The sequence below is a fragment of the Lagenorhynchus albirostris genome, chromosome 7, assembly GCF_949774975.1.
Source record: "Lagenorhynchus albirostris chromosome 7, mLagAlb1.1, whole genome shotgun sequence".
Classification (NCBI taxonomy): Eukaryota; Metazoa; Chordata; class Mammalia; order Artiodactyla; family Delphinidae; genus Lagenorhynchus; species Lagenorhynchus albirostris.
In genome coordinates, this window is record NC_083101.1 from 69,972,827 (window position 1) to 69,992,525 (window position 19,699).

Genomic DNA, 19,699 nt, shown 5'->3' on the forward strand with positions numbered 1-19,699 from the left:
AGTAGCCCTGCTCGCCACAACTAGAGAAAGCCCGCATACAGCAACGAAGACCCAATGCAGCCATAAATAAATATTAAAAAATAAAATAAAAATGTTACCATTGACAATAACATAAAACGTCTACTACTGAGAAACTGTCATAGTCAGGAGGAGCCTAAGGAGACATAGTAATTAAAGGTAATGCGGCATATTCTAAATGACATCCCAGAACAGAAAAAGAACATTAGGTAAACACTAAGGAGATCTGAATAAAGTGTGGATTTTAATCATTTAAAAAACTAGCGTTGACAGGGCAAGTTATCTTCACCTTGGGCCTCTAAGTACAAGTTTATAGATGAATTTTTGATTTAAATAAGATGGCCAGAAACCAATGAAAAATATAACTTTTTTTCTCTTACACTGAGGTTACAACTGAGGTTGTGTTTTTTTTTTTTTCACCTTGACCATCAATGAGGATTAACCAACTTCTCCAACTTATTCTTTTTGTAAGTGAGCAACGGACATGTAAGCACGTGATGAGGCGGTGAGCATCAGTGAGAAGGGAAATCAGAGTCTGCAATAGGAGACTGCCAAGGCCAGCCTCCTCCTGAAAGACACACATTCATTTAGTGAACAAATATTTATTTAGCAAACATTTCTTAACCACTTCATAAAGAATAAAAAAGCAAATATTACCATTTCATTGGACTTTTAAAAATGTCTCTCAGTAAAGTTTTGCTGCTGGCTTGATTATATATCTTGCACAATATCTCTGAGGTTTATTTCAACATATTTATGCTTTATTATTGTTGCAAGTATGAATGAAATGATTTTTTCATTACATTTTCTAATTTTTAATGGACTAATGTTTCGTTACATTTTCATACACACACACACACACGAAAATAACTAATTCTGGTTTTCTATCCAGCCAACTTTGCAAACACTATGTCTAAATGTTTTTGGTTGCTTTTTCAAATTTTTAGATAAACAAATACATTGCCTGCAAGTAAAAAAATTAAAGGACTGAAAATCTCAAGTGTGATGACCATATGGAGCAACTGCTGTTTGGTGTGTAAATTTGTACAACTACTTAAAAAACATTATCAGCAAAGCTGAAAATATGCATGACCTATGACCCAGTAAGTCGACTCTTAGCACTTACCCTGGAAAAAAATCATGTAAATATGCATCAGGATATAAGTAAAGAATATTCATAGCAGCATTATTCATAATAGTCCCAAACTAGAAACAGCCCAAATATTCCTTAAAATTGTATGGATAAATATGTTGTTATCTGTGCTTATAATAGGGGTGTTAATAACAGTGAAAAGTAAGAACCACAACTGTCTGCACAAACAGGGATAAATCTCACAAACACAGTGGTGAGTGAAAGAAACTCAACTCCAAAGCATACATATTGCATTTATATAAAATTTAAAAATAGGCAAAAGTAGACTGTATTTTAGGGTAAAATTATAAAGAAAAGTGAAGAAGTGATTACCATAAAATTCAGGATAGTGGTCACCTGCAATGAGCAGGGTAGGAGTTACGTTCATGAAGGGGTGCACAGGATTGTGATCGGTGGTGAGGCTTCCAGAATGTTGCAAAATCTGACTGTTTTTATTGGTTGGTAGTTACATGAGTATTTGCTTTAATTATTCTAAAATTTGTGCTACTGTTCTGTGCACTTTTGTGCATGATTGTTATACTTAATAATAAGAGAGGTTAGTAAACAACAATCAAAACTGTGCACGTATACTTACTCTTATCTAAATCATTTAGCTGATAATCCTGAACAATAGCAACCACAAGAGTATAATGTTTTCCCATACTTCTTACTTGTCTAAATTATAATGAAAATAAGCAGAAATGGACAATAAGAAGAAGATGAACAGAAATTCAAACTCACTCTGGGCAGTAAGTATTCTTTCAATCTGGTATGATAAATGTATATGAGTGGCTCTCAAAGTGTGGTCTGAGGACCCCAGGGGTTCCCAGATACTCTTTCTGAGGTCTTCAAGATCATCCATTTTCCAGCTGCACGTCTGTGTGAGACTGGATTTCCTTCAAAGACTTGAATCAGAGCGATGCATCACAACAGATTGAATGCAGTGCAGATATGAGAACCCAGCTGCCTTCTATTAAGCCAGGCGTTCAAGAGATTTGCAAAACTTTAAGACTTTTTTGTTAATTTTTTTTTATTTTGGAAACTGTAGTTATTTTTCATAAAAGTATGTTTTTATGTTAAGATATAATGGGTTTTTGTTACTTTTAAAAGAATAAATATTTAAAGCATTCTCAGTTTTAATTTCTAACATGGTAAATACCAATGAATATAACCTGCATAAATACAATCTCTTTGAGGTCTCAATAATTTTCAGAGTATCAGTGGGTCTTGAGACCAAAACATTTGCAAACTGCTGACGTTGACAATGTTTACAAGTACCTATTTGGGTGGTTAACTAAAGATGAGTATTATGGGTTTACAATAACATTAATCTTTTTCTTTATTGGTTGTTGTATTCAAATCACAGGATAACAAATGTGACACTTTTTCCTGACCTTGGGTAGCAACCGTGGTGTGAAATTACATTTGGAGTAGTAAAGTCCATTAAAAAAGGCTGAGGCTGGGAGGTAACGAGGACACAGGAGAGGAGGAAGAGCTTGGTTCCAAAACAATACTCTCCACACTCATCAGTGGTAATCTCACCAAGAGTCCTAATTTCACCGGAGAAATTTTGCTCCGCGGCCTAGAGTTCCCGTGAAACTTAGGGACCACGATGGAGAAGTCCGTATCCAGCCTGAGGGAAGAGTCTGTCTTCCCAGTCTTCCACCTGCGGCCTCGCTCTCACCCTCACTCAGCACCCAAGGCTGATTCTGCCCAGGCTGGGGCTTCCCTGTATCCACAGCCAACAGCTGGTGACACACAGACCTCCACCTTCAGGCCTCCAACCTGGTGTGAAGAAGTTGAATATGCAGATAAGATCTAAGTGCCACTGGTTTCAGCCTCTTCTCTCTTCCCCTTTCTCACACCCTGGATGTCTTGTCACAGGCCTTTGACTAGACTCATTCCACAGTTTTTGTCCTGGTCACTTCAGCATGCAGCTGGGACTAGGCCACTTGGCTCGGGGCCCTGCCTAGTTCTAGCAAACTCCCCCAGCACGTGCACAACCAGAGGATCCTACACTCTGCACCCCCGTCACCCTCAGAATGCTCCCATCAAAAGGTTCATGGCCCAGGAACACGCAGGAGCTGCCCATCCCGTGTCTCTCACTGTTTGCTGCCAGGACCCCGCTGCTGCTGGACACTCCAGATTGGCCCTCTCTGAACATGCCCCCATCTGCATCAAGCCTGGATTTACTTTTCCCTTCAAATACCAGGCCATTCTCTGAGCTGGACTTACTTAATTCTTACAATCACTCTCAGGAGCGGATTGAGCCAGGCCAGCCTAAGGTTGAGAAGAGAATTAAATGGGCAACACATTTCCAGCAGCTGCTGAACAAGCATCAGCTGCCTTCCCTCTGCTAACACGTGGGCACGTCTTACTGTATGTGTTGTGTGTGAGTTTCCTGTCTCTGAAGCAGTTTCTGAATCTTCTTTAAAGTGAAAGAGCGAAAGCAAAACCGTCTACATAGTCCAAACTTACAAGTAACTTTAGCTTTCTTTCATCTTCAGAGATTGCATAATGAACCGGGGAATGCAAAAATAGCAACGAACTTGACGCAACAAGTGAAGGAAACTGAATGCAAGTTGCCAAACTGGATTTGGAGAATTGAGGTTGGGATTCCCCTCTGACCTAGCTTCTTGGCTGAGTTGAGTGCACAGAGCAGAGGATTCCTCCGACTGCCTGCAAGATGCCTGCGTCATTCTGGTGGAAACTTTTAGCTCCTAAACTCAAGGGATAAACTTGAGTTTAAACTCAAAACTTTTAGCTCCTAAACTCAAGCAAGAAACCAGTGGAGGAAGGGGCGTCCTTGTAGACAGCTGGCATGTGAGCCAAGTATGAATGCTTCTGTCTGGAACTCTGGGATATTTGTTGCAACGCACTTGGCCCAGTCATCCCAGTGAATGGCTATTTCTCCTCTCCCTTGTCCAGTGGTTGACCTGGCACTAAAATGCCTCCTGAACAGCTCTCTTGGAACTGCCTCATCTTCCTGACCACAGACCCAGAACATCAGGAACTAATCTTCTAACCAGGTTCAAATAGAAGAGCTAATAAGTAAGGAGCACTTAGTAACTGCCTGGTACCATTCCGAGCACCTTACATAAATTAAAGCAATTAATCCTCACCACAGTTTTATGAAGTGGTTTTATGATGATCTCAGTTTAACAGTTAAGGAAACTGGACCCAGTTCTCCCTCCCTCTGGTACGAAATTTAACAATAGCATCCTGGTCTCCAAGTTTCAGCAGGAGCATTCAAGGCCTGGTGTAACTTTCCCATCTCTCATTTCAAGATCCCTGGTAGGGAGGAAAACCTGGTCTTGCTCCTAGCCCTTATTTCTTTTTTATTTCTTATTTTCTAAAAATGTCCAATTTTGTCAACCCTTTGATTTAGCTCTTGCTTCCAAATGGCCTGCACAGTGTCTCTGGCCCTTTTCTCATTGTCCAGTTCTTTAAGTGTCTTTCTATATCCATCTATCAGTCCTAGAGTACCCATTCTTTGATAATGTCTCTCCATTTTACAATGTGGCTCCAGGCCTATGCGTTTGCCTTGCAAATACAGTGCTTCCATTAGAACACTTATCATTCTGTTGTGTAACTGATAGCTAATTTTTGTCTCCTCCAGCAGATTAGACTTTTAAGTCTGAATTTCGTATGCCCAGTCATTAGCACAGCGCCCAGCCCATGGTAGGAATTTAAGTATTGTTGACTGAATAAATGCTATGCTAGGAATATGTGGTTTGATGAGCTTCTGACTATCAAATTGCAAGGGGTTGTCTCAGCACTGTTTGCTGAGGGTTCATTTCATAAGTTCTCCTGACAAGAATTCAAGCACCTCATATATTCCTGAGCACATTCCTAGGCAATGTAAACAAAGGGAGAAAAATAAAAATCAAAATAGAATACAGATTGGGATTGACATATATACACTAATACGTATAAAATAGATAACTAATAAGAACCTGCTGTATAAAAAATAAATAAAATAAAATTCAAAAAAGAAATAGAATACAATTTATTTTGATAAAACTTAGATACTGTTTTAGACAAGTTTAGCTCCAGTGCATGAGGATCTTCTTAGACTCTTTTCAGCATGGTGTGCTGTCCAAAAGAAATAGAAATTCATTATCAAAAGTCTTTAAAGATCAATATAGGTCCTCACTGAAGTGTCTTGAAGAGAGAGCAAAATGGGAAATTATGTCATAAAACTATTCAGTAAAACATGTTTAGTTCCTATTTTAATAGGACATGGAAAAGATGGAAATTTGATCAATTCACTTTACAAGGCTATTATAACCTGGTTAACAAAATCAGAGGAGAAAATCATAGGACATTCATTATGGTCACCACTATATCCTGAGGGCAACATACAACCTGGCTTAGACGATGTTTATATTTACTTCTAACTAGAGTATCATAATGACTCTAACTAGTGTATCATATCATTTACATAATGATGTAAATGAATTGCACCATTCTTTAATCAGATTGCACATTCAGGTTCGGTGTTTCTTTTTTAAGAATAAACAAATATAAAAATTTTTCTATGGTGAAAATTTACTTAATGCACAAAGCAAAAAATAAATAGACTAAATACAAAGAAAGTGTTTTTTCTCTTAACCACAATTTAAACGTGCACATAATATTATACAAACAAAAAATAAGTTAAAATCTTATAAATAGTTAAATAAATAAATTTTTAAATAGATAAATAAATCATCTGTAAGGAATTAGTGCCTGCAGAGTTGAAAATGATGTTGCTTAATATTCCTGAAAACATGTGACAGATTGATTCAATTCAGGGCATGATGAGAGCAGAAATGAGAGTCTTTGACATGGCAGCACAGGTGGAAGTGTGGTCTTGTTAGTCACTGAGAATCATTTCGGTGTTGAACCAGGTGTGTGTCATTCCTTCCTCCTGAGTCTTTCTTACAAGTTCGTTGATGAAGAGAAGGATCTCATGACTTCTGCTCTGACAATCTCCCAGGCACAAGGGCTGTACTTCTTCTCTTGCAGATAGACAGTGATTCTGTGGAAGTATTTCCTCACAGCCAGGATGGAGTCCTCCTTCAGCAGGGGAGTCCCTTCCAGCCCTGCCTCCTGCATCACACAGGCTTGCAGGTCAGTGAGCTGCTGATAAAGTGCAGTGCAGAACTTGTCCAGGAGGGTCTCATCCCAAGCGGCAGCCGAGCCCTCTGTGCTGAAGAGCTGGAAGGTCTGCTGGATCATCTCATGGACGACAGCGATGGCTTGAGCCTTCTGGAACTGGTTGCCTCCAAACGCCTCCTGGGGGAATCCAAAGTCATTTCTGTCCTTCAGGCAGGAGAAGGGGGAGATTCTCCTCATCTGTCGCAGGAGCATCAGGGCCCTCGTGTTAACCAGGCTGTGGGTCTGAGGCAGGTCGCAGCCCAGAGAGCAGTTGGAGTGGCAGCTGAGCAGCACCAGGGCCAGGAGTAAGGACACGGTTGGGGCCATCGGGGACCCTGCAGATGCTGCCGGCCTGGCTGAGGTGGGGACTCTGTGAACCCTGCTCTCTAGGTTCTCTGAAGACCTTCCTTCAGGCCTGGGTCTTAAATGGGAGCGAATTGGTTTCCATTTTCTGAATGTTCCCTCTTACTTTCTACTTCTGTTTTTGCTTTTCATTTTGCACTCTCCAGATAGGTTAGGGCAGTGTTTCTCAACCACTGTTTTTCATCCTTGCCTCCCCTTCTCCTGCCCACAGAACCTTTCTAGATATTTTTTTCCATATGGCCCCCCTATGAAATTTTGATACACAGATATACTGGGTACATCAATATGTACTCCATGCATACCTCTACTTTATAAATAGAAAAAGAAAGTGAAAAGTTTTTTCTTTTTATTCGATGCAGGGGTGAGTATGACAAAAAAAATTAGGCTAAAAATTAGCTGTAAAAGCTACTGCAATTAATTTAACATTTTGGTTAAGTGTGCAGAATGACTTTTAATGTAATACATTTACTTAATAAATAGGAATGTATCAAATTACATATTCAATAAAAATTTATACAAATACTTCATAAGAATACCAATGTATAGATATATTTAAAAATCTATCAAAACTGCTAAAACCATTGAAAATTTAAATGATTTTCTTAACATTTATTTTTAAGTAATTCTTAGTTTTGATTCATATCATAAAATGATTTCTAACTTCACTAGCTGCTAGATATTCCTCTAGATATTGTCAACAACTTTTTCTCTTTAGGACTAGACATAATTATTGATCTCCTAGATAACTTGTTTAGAATTAAATAATAAAATACAACCTATTTGTGCTTAATTCCCGATGCCCACATCACACTGAGGCTCAAACATAAGCAAAATCCACAAGACAGACAAGGACACCTCATAAGTAAGCAGAGGGCACCTCTCACATTATGACTTTGAGTTCAATCATATGATGGAGAGAAAGTCCTGTAATGAAACATCAAGCCACCATGGCTTGTAGCACTGATCCTGCATATTGTGTATCTTCCATGCACTCAATGTCAATGCCTCTCATCTCATACACAAGAAAACCCAAAGAGAAAAATGAATACAAAGGAATGAGATTTTGCTGGATAGGGTTGAGCTTTGGAGTGCCACCCACCATTGTAGTAGCTAAGATTTGTTCGCACCCCTAACAACTACTGTTTGCACCCGTGGGAGCGATCTGCTCCCAGATGATTTAGGAATCATCATCGATTTGAATCTTTCTCTGTATTTTTGCATTGAATTTCAGATTCCCCAAAGGACTGTCAGAGGTTCCAATCCAAGCCTATTCTTTTCAAACGAAAGAAAACCATCTTTGTAATTAATTGAGAACTGGATAAATGTTGATTGGTATCATGGAAAGAATTCACTTTCAACTCTGATCATGAATTCTTTTATTTTGCAGTGGATGTTCTGTGGCCTCAGCCCCCTCTAATACCGATCTTTCAATAAATAATAGGTATGTGACTATCTGTGGCAAATCAGCTCTGTAGCAACTGGACTCTGTCGTATTCTCTGTGGTACCCTCGGCACCAGGCCCAGTGTAATCACGCAACAGGTACTTTTAACTAAAGCAATTTCTCAGATGGTCTCCTCCCACTGGAAGGCAGTTACGAATGACCAAGCTATTTTCCTTTATCACGGTCGTATTTGCTGGGATTATAATAGACAGTGGCTGGTATTCCCACTCTACTCCTACTGGTATCACTCATGCCTACTGAGTTTGTTGCTAAAACCACTAGGATTCTCTTTCCTTTAAGGTGCCTATGGCTCTGGGGATTCAAGTTGTAAGAGCAGCACAATTTTCAGCCGTTGCCCGGCACTCTATTAAACTCAGGAGGATGGCCTCGTCGCTAATTTGTCCTCTACTAGGTCATGACAGAAAATAACCAGCTTGATGTCACATACAGAGCCACGTATCTGAACTCAAATTCTCCCTGATTCACACAGGTCACAGCGACCAGACAATTAACCACGTTACTCTTACTGACATTCTTTGGAGACTCCTCACAAAGACTGATGAATGATCATGTTCATCCTGTGTCTTCATTCCCTTTCAAGGGACGATGGGGTCCATTTCAGTTTGATTTCCAAATTTTGACACATAATAATTAAAGCATTACTGCAGGTTTGAAATCAAGAGTTTGGATTCTGAGTCCTCGGTCTGCTCTTTTGGCCTGGTAAATGGCTCATTCTTCTTTATTTACATGAATATATTCTCTCTTCTGGATGCCAAGACATGTAGCCTTCAATGCTCTTTGTGGTCTGAATGTTTTCGTCCCCACAAAATTCGTATTTGGAAGTCCAAACCCCCAAAGTGATGGTATCAGGTGGCGGGCCCTTTGGGACTTGATTAGGGTGTGAAGATGGAGGCCTCACGATGGAATTAGTGCCCTTATCAAAGAGGTCAGAGATAAATGCCTCCCTCTCCTGCTGTATGATGATACAAGGAGAACTCTGCAGTGTGAGACCTGAAGCAGCCTCTCACCAGAACTGGACCACGCAGACACCCAGATCTTGGATTTCCAGACTCTAGAACTGTGAGCAATACATTTCTGCTCTTTACAAACTACCCAGTCTATGCTCTTTTGTTGAAGAAGCCCAAGTAGTAAGACATGACCTGACCTATTGTGTCCTTAGAATACCTCCCAGAAGTCTGTAAAATACCTAAAGCAAGAGGTACCATCTTACCCAACCCCGTTTCCTAGACAGCTAGTCCAGTCCCAGCATTTCAGGAGCTCAATCCATACTCATGAAGGGACCAGTGATGATAGTAATAGGAGAAGGAACAATACCAACATATATTAGATAGATATGGTATGAGAGGATGATAATCTACAGAGACTTTGGAAATTCTTCATGGTTCTACAAGGGAAGTGATAATGGAATATTGTGTGAGATACTTTTTTAAAGATCATTTGCAGGAATATTTTCTTCTTCAAGTTTGTATTTTCAATATTTAGAAGATCAGGATGAGAATCATGGGCCTGGACGCAAATGGAAGTGTCGCTCTCCATTTTTTCCTCAGTCATCCTCAAGTACTTACAAGGAGCTGCCTGATCATACTTTTCTCGTCTCCCTCAGGCAATAAGGAAACAACTTGTGTCTACATTTGTGGATATTTTCCTCGTAGGCTATGCCTTTGGGCATCAATTTGAATGCTTCTTTCCAACAGTCTATGATGCTGTGAACTGTGAGTGACATCCGTGTGATCTTCCCCAAGCTGAACTTGTGAAATAAGAATTTGGGTCTGATTGTGGGTTTGTTTCTTTTTTTAAATTTTCTTTATTTCAGCAAATGAACAATAAATATACCTGAAATCATAATACCACTGAGTCTGAGAATAAATATTCAAACTTGACTCTTTTCTTTCTTTTAAGGCAGAACTAGAGGATGAGATATTTTTTAACTTTTTATTTTATACGGGAGTATATTTGATTAACAATGCTGTGCTAGCCTCAAGTGTACAGCAAAGTGATTCAGCCACACACATTCATGCATCCATTCTTTCTCAAACTCCCCTCCCATCTAGGTTGCCACATAATATTGAGCAGAGTTCCCTGTGCTACACAGTAGGTCCCTGTTGGCCATCCATCCCAAATATAGCAGTGTGTACATGTCAATCCCAAACTCCCCAACTATCCGTCCCCCACCCTTCCCCCCTGGTAACCATAAGTTTCTTCTGTTAGTCTGTGGGTCCGTTTCTGCATTGTAACTAAGTTCATTTGTATCATTTTTTTTAGATTCCACATATAAATGATATTTCTCTTTCTCTGTGGGTCAGATTGTTTTTTAATGAAGTGTGTGCAAGCAAGAACATTAGTTGTTCCCCTCCACCCCACCCAGAACTTCATTAGGACAAATAGTGTAAAGATGAAAAGTGGTCTTATGCACTGAACTTGTCTCCTCGTCTATTAATCATCCAATAATTTCCCAACTTCCTTGCAGTGAGATTTCCACAAGAATAAATCCAGGCCATGTAATGTGAGCAGAAGTGCTCTTGCCCTGTATAGTCCTGGCCCTTGAAAACGTCCCATGTGATGCACCGGACGTTTTCCCTTTCCCACTGAGTGGAATAGACTCAAATACTGCAGAAAAATTTGCAGTCACCTGTTGATGATGGAAAAATCCACAAAACAGGGGGTACCCATGTCCCCGAATCACTCTTTGGAGAGCAACTTAGAACATCCATCTGATCAGGAATGCCTGCCTTGTGTTCTTATACCAGGGAAAGATAAGATTCTATTATGATCAAATTCCTGACAGCATTCTCTTTACCCGTTACAGCAGTCAGCATTAACTTAACCGACAAATATCTTTAACACCACACTATCCAAAAAACCTTTCTATACTTCATGTGTTGAAAATAGGAAATACCTCTCCCAAAACTTAAAGTAATCTTTTAAATTATGTTATAAAATTATTTATACAAGAAAAGAGATTGCGTTCTGTCAAAACCTTTTTTAAAATCATGATTTTCTTTTCAGACATTTTTCAGCCTGTGAGGAAACACAAGTCGAGATTGCTTTGGACTTGAACACTAATGTAATTGAATGAGAAGTGTCACGAGTATAAAAAATATTCTGTATTTGTTGACATTTCTTTGAGGATTCTTACATAAGGGAAAGGCACCTTTTAATTTCCACTCTGACAACCTCCCAGGCACAGGGGCTGTATTCCTTTGCCTTCAGATAGACATGGATTCCATGGAAATACTCCCGGGCAGCACGTCCCAAATCTCGACAATCCAGATTGTCTTTTTTCATCTGTTCCAGTCGGTGCAGCCTCAGATGAAGGCTAGAGAGAAGTTTATCGAGGAGGGTGTTGTTCCAGGCAGCACGGCTGTCCTCCGTGGTGAAGAGGTTGAAGATCTGCTGGAGCATCAGATGGTGGTGACAGGTGCCTTGAGTCACCTGGATTGGGGTGATATTCTCTCTTTTCCAAGGAAATTTGAAGTCGGTTCTGTCCTTTAGGCACCACTGAGAGGGGATCCTTTGCAACTGTTCCAAATGTTGGAAGACGTCCTTGTTTTCCTGGCTATGGCTTCTAGGCAAGTTCCAGCCAAGAGAGTAAGCAGGGATAGAGCAGAGCAGCACTCCTGCCACTAGCAAATAGATCTGGGCCATTAAGAAAGGGTGATTCACTAGACGGCCGCCAGGAGAGGCGTGGGCACCGCCAAACAATTAATGAGTGGGAAGCTTCCTTCCCTGGAACTGTGGACAGCGTCCTTCCCTAGGTGGCCGGTAGAGGGCGCAGGGTTTGTTTGGGAAACGCCGACGATTAAGTTTGCCTTCTGCAGTGTCTCCTGCAGCTCGAGAGACAGGGCGAAAAGTAGTCCCTGAGGCTGCTTTAATAATCAGCATAGTGCGCGAAACACCTTGGTTTTCTCGGTGCTGAGCGTTGAAGAGGAAGCCTTGTCGCGGCCTCGCCAGAGACATTTTTGTGTGGCTGGGAACAAGAACTTTGCATTTTCAGGCTTCCCCTGAGTTCTGCGCTTTATTTTCTCACAGAAACTTGAGCGAGGCAATTTTTGGGAAAGAAGCCTTTTTCTGAGCGGTCTGAGGTGGGGAATCAGAGCGATCCCCAGCCGCAGAGAAAGGGGAGCCGATTTTTCCGATTCGGGCTCGTTTCTGGCGCGAGACAGCGAAGGCCCAGAGAAAGGGGAAGGCGGCGGCGGCGATGGCACGACAGGACGGTGTTGGGGACGCCCTGAGGGGTGAGTCGGCGCGCGGCCACCACCGGGGCCGAGGACGCGGGAGCTGAGCGCCCCTGTAGATTCTCTGGGACTTCATGGAGTCTTTCAAGGATACAGCGTTAAAGTGAGGGAGAAAGTATTGAATATCTGAAAAGTAGGAATATTAAAAAAATTCACAGCCTTTTTTTACATTTTAAAATTAATTTTATATTTAACTTAATTCATATGATATTTAAATTAAATATTTTAAATGTTTCATATTTTTATAAATTTGTTAAAATATTTTCAATATTAAGCGTAGAATATTAAAATATATTTTCATATTAAAATATAGCATTTTATTAAACTTTATTTAAACTATATTGTCTTTATACTAAAGTAAGTATTTAATATAATTAATTATTTGTTTATTTATTTTAGGCTGGGTTTATTTATTTTAGGCTGGGTTCAGTCTTCATTGCGGTGTGCAGGCTTCTCATTGTGGTGGCTTCTCTTGTTGAGGAGCACAGGCTCCAGGTGCGCAGGCTTCAGTGGTCGTGGCTCGCGGGTTCCAGAGCACAGGCTCAGTAGTAGCAGCACATGGACTTGGTTGCTCCACGGCATGTGGGATCTTCCTAGACCAGGGCTCGAACCCGTGTCCCCTGAGTTGGCAGGCGGATTCTTAACCACTGCGCCACCGGCGAAGCCCCAAGTATTTAATATAGTTTTACTTTTCTATCTTTAATGGAAGCCAACTCATTAATATTGTCAAGATTACTTTTTTGCTCGTTTTTAATTGAGGGAATTACCATGTTTGACAATTTCTAATGACCCCGTGATAGTCTTAACTGATTTTTAACTCATGTTCCTGAAATGTCTTTCCCAGGACCTCACCTTGACTATAAGGTTAGAAAGAAGAGTTGGTGTGTACAAGCAATTGAGGACGTTTAGCAGGTCAGACTTTTTCATTTTTCTTTAGTAGGAATTTTATACACTAAGTGGAATTTGCCCAGATTTCATTTACATCATGAAGGCTTACTTTGTAAGACTGTCAGGGCCATGCAAATGGAGGTCAGCTTCATTTCTTTACTTAAAATTTTTATATTTTGTTCCTCGTGCATATTTTGGTATTAATTTTCATTTTAAAATGTTGCATTAAAACATCCTTTATCTTGATGACTTAGATTTGGTGCCTTCTTACCATTCGTGCTTAAGAGAAGTACTAGCTTAACGTTGCCCTAATGCTAACCCAGGAAATAGCTTTTGAATTAGAGTATTGTGCTGTTCCATGGCTGAAAATCTAGGAATGCTTTAATTCTCATCATCTCTCCCCCATATATATATTTCTTACCATTTTCCTGGTCTCTACAACATTATTTTAATGTCTTTTTTTAAAGGAAGAAAAAACCCTTTTGACTGCCTTCATCTGATTTTCTCAACTCACACCCCCTTGGCTATGGTAACCACAAATCTGATCTTTTTCTCTGAGGTTATGTGTTTGTTTTTAAAGTATAATTTAATCTGTGTCTTAAAAATTAACACCAGAGGTGGTCTGAAACAAAATAAGGTGAGGAAAAGGACTATTTATCTCATTTATACTAGTCACAGAGCAGGCTTTTTTTTTTTTTCTTGTAGGGAGGAGGTCAAAACACTTTCTTAGATGCTGCAAAGAGCCTCAGGTGCCGTAGGATTTCTCTCCTTAATGTACGGGGCACTGCTCTAAGGGTGGAGACTAGGTCTCTACTCCTTCGCAGGCCTGCAGGCAATCCCTCTCCTAGAGTTTGCATTTGGGGGCCTCAACATGCAGACCCCTGAGTATTAAGGAACCTGTAGTCAGAGCTTCTCTTGGCTGGGCTGAGGGTGGACTATACAGGTTACCATTTGTTATATTAATACAAAAGCCTTCTATCATTCACTCTGTTCAAATTCTCAGCCTGTACTTTGCAAACTTTATTTTATTTGATCTCGGCAATGTCTTGTGTGACCACAACTAACGGTGTCTCCATTTTTTAAAAGAGGAAATGAAAATCTGATGTCATTTAAATTCAGGAGCCCCAGATTTTTGTCAGAGTGGAGCCTTCTGCTGCTCCCAGGCCCTCCTCTTCATCAGCTCTGAGCACTGGCCCTCAGCTGCACTGAGCACGTGGTGCTTCCTTCATCCTAATCCTGCCTCTAAAGTCTGTCCTCCCTGCTCCCTGGAGGGCAGTCACCATCCCTGCCTCACTTTCCTGGAATCCACATTGCCAAGCACATTGTCACATATATACGCAGTCAGAACATTTCTGGTGACGGAATGAAGAGAACTGCATGAATTCACCCTTGCTGTTCATTTTTTTGTCACCATTATCTGTAAACTTTCAGAAAATGTGAGCTATGGTCCTGTAAAGAAATGTGGAAGAATTTAAATCTGATGTATGAGTCCCTTTAGAGGAGAATGCAGAGAGGTGAGGCTAGTTGTATTTTGGTGCAATTTAAGAAGTGGCAAAACAGAGTACAGGGTCAAACCTCTAAGTATTCGTATTAGAACTGAAAAAGAGATATATTGAGACTCAGGTTTTTATTTCAACCTTGGGTCTCATTTAGATGAATACATCCTATTGGATTGATACTCTTTCATGTTCCAGGAATGTGTTTAATTTCCAGTGTAATAAAAGAATTGAAGTTGTGACATTCTATGTTGCCCATAAATGGCTTATTTAAGAATCTCCTTTGCAGGCAGGTACCCACAGCAGCTGGATACAGGCTCCCACAGCCAGACACCTGCATCACCAGGCTCACCGGGGCCTGCCACCCTCCTCACTGAGGACACCCAGGATGATGTTCTCCAGCCCTGTCTGCACCCTTAGCTGTCACCTGGCCCAGAACCACAGCCTGCCAAAGCAGGAGACCCTCACAGTCCTGCCCCTAACAGGGAGAATCTTCTTTGTTTTCCTGCCTGAAGGACAAGAAGGTTTTCAGGTTCCATCAGCACCAGCTGGCTGACAGCCAGTTCCCAAACGCTCAGGCCGCCTCATTCTCCATGAGACGATACAGCACTTCTCCATCGTCTTCAGCACAAAGAGCTGAAATTCCTCAGTGGGCTTGATCAACAGTGGGCAGATGTGGAGACTAGTTTGGTGCAGGAGATGGAGAGGAAAAGACCCTGCTGGGCAATGAGGACTCCAGCCTGACTTTGAAGAACTTCCAAAGGACCAGGCTCGATCTGAAAAGAAAGTCCACAGCTGCTGTGCCCAGGACAATATGAGAGTGGAAGTTAAGGCGTGAAAATCAGAGTGTGCTTTCCCTGTATGTTCAACCTCAGAGAACCCAGGAGTGGGAAAAGGAGACCTGGACCCAATCTTCTACAATGGAGTCGTCTCTGCTTAGAGGTGGCCTCTAGCGCGTCCATATTCACTCCCTTCAATGACTTTTCTTCTGATTCAGTTGTAAATGCATCGAGTCTTCTCAGGACATTGTTTTTCAACAGTAAGTGGAACAATACTTTTGAATGGGGAGAAAATTTATTTTTAATTTGTAATAATTAGAATTTATTTCTCTATGATGATTGTTATATTTACCAAATTTATTCTTCATATTATGATATGGTCAGCCTTGTGTCTTCTTTTCATTTGCTTTGGGGGTGCAAAAGGTATATTTTAAGTGTTAGGTTTAACTCATACTCTTAAAGAAAATCAGAGTGTCCTTAAACCTTTAATCTGCATTAAAATCCAAAAGGAACATAAATCGTTTTATTCATTTCATTGGTTCTTAAAATATTTTGAAGTATCTCTGCTTTCAGGATTTTACTTGTGTTTTTTAATATATTGGTAGACAAAACAAAGATATTACTTTCTTAATGGAGCACTCTGTCAGAGAAGACAGGCCTTAAAGAGTAAAAAATTCTCTTGAAACCCTTTCTAGGTTATGAGGGAGATGCACAAGGCATTATGACAGGTTATAGCAGCTGGAGCTATTCTCTTTTACTTGTTCTTTCTTGGAGAAAGCATGTCTAATGGTTGCTGATTCAGTTTCAGCAGTTGCATGATCAAAAAACTGTGAAATACATTATAGAATCATGGAATTTAAACTTCAACAAAGAAGTGTGACTATCCCTTGTATTGTTGGCACTGTGGTGGGTGCCAGGTGCAATGAAAATAGTAGACACATTGCCTGCTGTCACAGAGCTTGCAGTCTGGTGGGGATATGGGTAACTAGGTGTTCAATGAAAGGAATGCTAATGCTGTGACAGGGAAAGTACAGGTTCTTGAGAGTATGTGGGCTTGCATGGATCAGGGAAAGCATCTGCAAGAGCAGTTGGTAAGCTGGCATCCCAGGGGTCTGCAGGAGTTTGCCAGGTAATTACATGCTGGTCAAGTTTGGCCATGTGTGGAGATTATCTAGGGTAGCAGGTAAATATGAGGGTTTGGAGCTAATGACATTTGTTTGGAGATGTGACCCTGGGTAAAGACATGCATATGGAAGTCAACAGTCATAGAGAGGACGTTTGGAACTATTTGGGAGGTTGAGACTATATGTGCAGAGAGGATGAAGTGTGGGACTAGCATAGATCGTTGAGGAACACCAATTCCCTAAGATGAGAGTGTGGAGTCAACAAAGGAAGGAGAGAAGGAGGGGCAGAAAAGCAGAGGACGGTGGTGACAGGGAGACCAGATGAGCGTCAGACTTTAAAATGGCGGGTATAATAACAAGTATCTGATGCTTCGCACATGTCAGCCAAGGCTGCTTCACGTTGATCTCTAACCTCAGTAAGATGTAGCTTATTGGCAATATCTTATGACCTAGTAAGTATGTTAAGAAATTAATCGCAATTTTCAAGATATTTTTTTCCTCTCATTTGTTTTAAGCAAGGGTCTTAGAAGACCCTTAAGGCTTCATCGATAAAGCATTCAGCTTTATATATATAATCAGGGTTTTTCATTGGAGAGTTTTATTCACTACTTCAAAATGTCATCTTATATGGATAAATTGCATAAAAATTTGTAATCTGCATCAAAATGCTTTTAATTTCAGCATGATGTAAATTTAAATTTAATATATTACTTTCTACTTAATATTGATAAATATCTTCTGTGCCAATGCACTGACTGCATCTTGTTTTGATGCCCACTAGAGATCCATGGGTATTTGCAATCTAGTGTTTGGTACATCTGTGAGAATATTGCATTTGCTCGTAGCATTTAAAAATGTGTTTGTATGCTTTGCACAATACTTAAAAAGATGATCCTATTTTAATTCACAGAGGTAGAATTTTTGCATAACAAAATTATGAGCTCAGTAAGGCACAAATATGGCATTATATCAATATCTTCTGGGGACTTCCCTGGCGGTCCAGTGGTTAAGACTTCTCCTTCCAATGCAGGGGGCGTGAGTTCGATCCCTTGTAGGGGAGCTAAGATCCCACATGCCTCAGGGCCACAAAACCCAAACATAAAAAAAAAAACAAGCAATATTGTAACAAATTCAAGAAAGACTTTAAAAATTGTCCACATCAAAAAAAATCTTAAAAAACTATGTATCTTTTGAGTGGACATGAAATGATGGCTTTTACTCCTTTGTGCATACCTGTCACTATAACAACTATCATTGCTTTGTTTAATATGTCCCTGGTGCTTAAAATAATCTGCTCACTTAAGATAAGTTTATGACTTGTTATATTCTCATGATATAGAGCATATAACATGCGATGGTATGTTGAATGGAATATAGTAGTCTCATTATCCCTATTCTAAAGCTGAGAAAACTGTACTGTAGGAGAAAGAAAACAATTGCCCTAAGTCATGCATGAAGCCGAAGGAAGACTAAGGAGATGCCGAGCTAACGAATTTACTGGTCACCTGAGAAGACAAGAGTAACCCACAAGAGAAGATGCAGCAAGACTGTCATTTTCAAACACTTTTACTGACACAACTATGTTCAGCTTATTACACTTATCGCTTTTATTAACAACTCTGAGGACCAATGATGTCCCTAACAGTGTGCAGGTTACTGGGTGGGAATAAGAAGTGTAGCTGGAGAGTGAGCTGAGTGCTACGGTACCTGATGTAGATGGAGATCTCTTTCCTAAGCCTGATAAGACTATGCAGTTCCACTCCCAGGTTTGCTACGACCCTATACTGCTCTGCCTCCCCTTTGGCCTCCTCTTGTCCCTGCTTGCTCAACCACAAACATGGCCAGGAGTTCTGCATCCCTGCTGCTCCAGGGCCTGTCCCATGAGAAAGGAAAGGCGAAAAGTCCTCAGCTGTACACTTTCATTAAGGCTAAATTGAGAACTGGGGAGCTGAGCTGCTTTGCCCAGCCTTCATCAGGACGCAAGAAGGCCTTGGAGTTAGATGAAAGTTATTCTCCATCAAAATATTTGGGGTCCTCTGGTTTGTTCCATTTCCTTCTGAACTTGAGACCTCAGGAATGCCAAATTCCAGTGCTGTTTTGGGGAATATGTGAAGTTTCTTGTCTCTGTTCCTAGAGGCTGATTGGGACATTTGGGAATCTATGTGCCTGTGTAACCCGGAACATTCCAACCCACGGCTGTTTACAGATCAGTATCATGATGGAGAAGGGGAAGGACTGGGAAGTCCAGTTCCTGAGACTCGTTCTTTAATGGATTTTCTCAATTTGTAAAGCCCCTCAGCATTTGTCAAATTCCTATGCTTTTGTATTTGCTTTGTGAAGGGCTGTATTCATCATGACACAAATGAAGGTGGCTGAGATGGTAGAGGGTGTGCAAGGCCACTGTCAGACTCTCTCCCTAACCTTCCTCTGCCTCAAACACTCAAAGTCAGCTCTCAATCAGAACTGGAGAACCTCTTCCTTTCCCTAAACCCAGTTCCTGGGCTACTGCATCCTTCCCCCGAATGCAGCAGAGACAAAAGAAAACACTCTTTTTTAGAAGAAACGATTTACTTGTGAAGAATGAACTTTGCTGTTTTTGAGAGAGACCATTTTGTTTTCAGAAGATGCCTTACCCCAAGGCTTCCTTCCATAATCTGTTCCCAGTGGGACTCCCTCGTGTCAACCTCTTGCTGGACTAGGACCCTGGAATTCCACAGGGCCAGCTAGCAAGAGGGATGCCTGAGATGACAGAAGATATGAATCACCTTTCTGAAGAGAGGGTGGGGCTGGTGTCACATGAGTGCCTTTCAGGTGAGCTCTGCAAACCAAAAATAGGAGCCTGGGTGTGTCTAGGGAGAGTGGAAGCAAAGAGAGAGAGAGTGGAACATGCTGAGCAGACTGTTCTACTGGGAAGAGATTCTTTCAAGATTAATGCCCAGGAACTAGAATTCGAGGTCAGAGGTTCAATGACACTAATAGTAAGGTCCATGTGTGTAGAGCGGTGTCATTTCAAAGCTCTTTCACACACATTGCCCCAGGCAATCATCACAACAATCCTG

At 40.8% G+C, this 19,699-nt stretch overlaps 2 protein-coding genes and 1 long non-coding RNA gene across 3 annotated transcripts; 1 reads left to right on the top strand and 2 right to left on the bottom strand.

The window, feature by feature from the left end:
- Window positions 1–6,073: 6,073 nt before the first annotated feature.
- On the bottom strand, window positions 6,074–6,619 carry LOC132523670 (interferon alpha-3-like). The gene has a single exon (XM_060155137.1). It carries the CDS (start codon window positions 6,617–6,619, stop codon window positions 6,074–6,076), a length of 546 nt encoding a protein of 181 aa, XP_060011120.1.
- A 4,631-nt stretch (window positions 6,620–11,250) lies between these two features.
- Window positions 11,251–11,763, bottom strand: LOC132522917 (interferon alpha-13-like). Its single transcript, XM_060153487.1, has one exon. The coding sequence runs from the start codon at window positions 11,761–11,763 to the stop codon at window positions 11,251–11,253; it is 513 nt and encodes a 170-aa protein (XP_060009470.1).
- A 211-nt stretch (window positions 11,764–11,974) lies between these two features.
- Window positions 11,975–15,891, top strand: LOC132522918 (uncharacterized). The gene is made up of 3 exons (XR_009541378.1): window positions 11,975–12,353; window positions 13,198–13,265; window positions 15,027–15,891. It is a non-coding gene; the product is annotated as an uncharacterized LOC132522918 (long non-coding RNA).
- Window positions 15,892–19,699: the final 3,808 nt, after the last annotated feature.

Excerpts from the sequence above, each read along its gene's own strand:
- LOC132522917 (XM_060153487.1), bottom strand. The coding sequence starts at position 11,763 with ATGGCCCAGATCTATTTGCTAGTGGCAGGAGTGCTGCTCTGCTCTATC.
- LOC132523670 (XM_060155137.1), bottom strand. The coding sequence starts at position 6,619 with ATGGCCCCAACCGTGTCCTTACTCCTGGCCCTGGTGCTGCTCAGCTGC.